The sequence below is a fragment of the Rhagoletis pomonella genome, unplaced genomic scaffold, assembly GCF_013731165.1.
Source record: "Rhagoletis pomonella isolate Grant_MI unplaced genomic scaffold, Rhpom_1.0 Rhpom_scaffold_00001, whole genome shotgun sequence".
Taxonomy (NCBI): domain Eukaryota; kingdom Metazoa; phylum Arthropoda; class Insecta; order Diptera; family Tephritidae; genus Rhagoletis; species Rhagoletis pomonella.
The window spans coordinates 83,620,764-83,623,064 of NW_023458555.1; the positions used below are offsets into that span (position 1 = coordinate 83,620,764).

General features: G+C 30.9%; 2 protein-coding genes across 2 annotated transcripts in view; one reads left to right on the forward strand and one right to left on the reverse strand.

Moving 5' to 3' along the window:
- LOC118748192 overlaps window positions 1-942 on the forward strand; it is a 39,900-nt gene extending 38,958 nt beyond the window's left edge. The window contains exon 4 of the mRNA XM_036482572.1: window positions 96-942. Coding sequence (XP_036338465.1) covers window positions 96-443 — 348 coding nt within the window. The 3' untranslated portion in view covers window positions 444-942. The remainder of the gene's footprint in view (window positions 1-95) is intronic.
- Window positions 943-1,725: 783 nt separating this feature from the next.
- LOC118752309 (putative nuclease HARBI1) lies at window positions 1,726-2,301 on the reverse strand (the record flags this gene model as incomplete). The annotated part of the gene is given in 1 exon segment (XM_036487181.1): window positions 1,726-2,301. A coding segment is annotated over 1 exon segment (514 nt), but the record flags the coding sequence as incomplete, so codon positions are not given.

Consider the following 2,301-nt stretch of genomic DNA (forward strand, 5'->3'; position numbering starts at 1 on the left):
TTCATCGGTGAGGACTGCTGCATTGCTGAGAAATCATTTTCTTTAGTTCGTGCATGTACATTTGTATATACATATATGTATATCCTTACTTTCAGTTCCTGGATGATTCTCAAACTTCAGTTGAACTAGAAAGAGACTTGTCTCCTCCGGCCCGAAGTAAGAAGAGAGTGCGTCCGAATGAAGACAGCTCAACACCAAAGGAGAACGACATGTTAGAAGCTGCGACGGAGGCATTGAAATCTATTGCACAAAAAGATAATACTGAATTGGATGGTAACGATGACGCTTTCTGTAGGTTTTTAATGTTGGAATTTCGCGCACTTAAAAATGAAGAAATCAAGGAGGAACTTAAGGAATCGTTTGTTCACTTACTCTTTGAATCTAAAAAAAAGGAGAGGCAAATGGAGCGAAATCTCTTATTGGAAGGCAACAAAAATTACTAAGCTTTATGAAATTTATGTTTTTTTTTTTATACTTAACCAACAGCCAAATCGGCAACAACGAATTCAGATATTTCGGTTATATTTATACCGATGATTTTGAATGTACCCACGTTTTTTTCAAACTCGTTCTTGCTTGCGGATTTTGTAAAATTCGCAATCCAGAACCGATTTGAAAACTGTAATGGTATATCCAAAATGTATTCTAGAAACATGAATGCCGACCTTGCTTCTTTTGGGAATTTTTGAGGTATTAATCTTTTTTTGACTGAAGGGCTGCCTAAAACATTGTTTTCTTTTTTAACTAAATATGTAGACAAATGAACTGAAGTACAAATATATTCAATATGTTTTATTGAAGATACGATCTTTTTTAATTCATAAATACATAAAATATACACTGGCGGTCAAAACTGGAGAAAGGCCATACTTTGACCAGTTTTGGTTACTTCTTTTGTTTATTTAATATTTATTATTTTTTATAAAAGCGCATCTCAATATCTAATAAAAACCATATAAATTCAAATTTCAAAAAATTATAAAAATTCTGCAAAGTTGCATTTAAACTCTAAACTTTTTAATTTTTTAGATTCTTATTTAATACGCAGTTTTATAGCTTATTCAATTTTAGTGCAACAAAGTGTAAGTTTTGAGTTGCTAATGAATCGCGTTGATTTTTGATAATTTTTTTGGTTGAAAGTGTTTCGCATTTTTCCATACAAAAACAAAATTGTCGAACATACTTTGTATGGGAGAAAATTAACGCGATTTCTTAGCAACCTAAAACTTACACTTTGTTACACTAAAATTGAATGGACTATAAAACTGCACACCAAATCTAAAAAATTAAATAGTTGAGAATTTGAATGCAACTTTACAGAATTTATATAATTTTTTGAAATATGAATTTTTACGGTTTCTGCTAGATATTGAGCTGTGCTTTTATAAAAAATGATAAATATTAAATAAACAAAAGAAATATAGCCAAAACTGGTCAAAATAAGGGGTTTCTATTATGCTGGCCATTGGTGTACAATGTTTTTCAAGCTGAATTTTTTTGTTATTATTGTATAATAATATTGTTCATGGCTGAACTAACTACCTATTAATCAAAATTTCAAACTTTATACAGATTCTTATTAAAAAGTTCGAAATTTTAAAGAACATTATTTTATATTTTTTTTAAGTCTATATAAAAATTTAAACTTTGATTTATATGGGTTTGGTTCAGGCATGAAAAATATTGTTATATAAAAAAACCAAAAAATAAATTTAGCTTGAAAAACTTCGTAGATATTTAAAAAAAACAGTTTTGCTACGCAGTGCATTTATAAAACCAGCATAAGTTTAAAAATTAAATTTTTTTATTGCACTAAGTTGCCATGGAACGGAACCAGTTGTATTAAAATATTTGGTGTATATTTCACGGACTGTTCTTCCCTCAACTGCTGAATGATTCGCAAGTGATCTTTGTAAACTAGTTAAAGCTACTTCGTTTCTCCAAGATCCTTCGATTAAATTTATTGTATTTGTATCCTCCAAATCTAGGTGAATGCTTTCGAAACCATCTCGTGTTGTAATGAAATTGTGCAGCGCGCATGCAGCTAGTGTTAGGTTCTCAATTTTGTCTAGTGGTAAATCAATATTTCTTTGAAATATTTGGAATCTATTTGCCAATATTCCAAACGCATTCTCAACTACTCGTCTGGCTCTACTTAAGCGGTAGTTAAAAATTTTGTGGTAATCGCTTGAACGTTGGCCATGTGGCTTTAATATGCGAGAAGTCAACTTGAAAGCGTCGTCTGCCACAAATACAAATGGAACCGTTTCATTAGTGCCCGGTAGTTTTGAATCCGGTGGA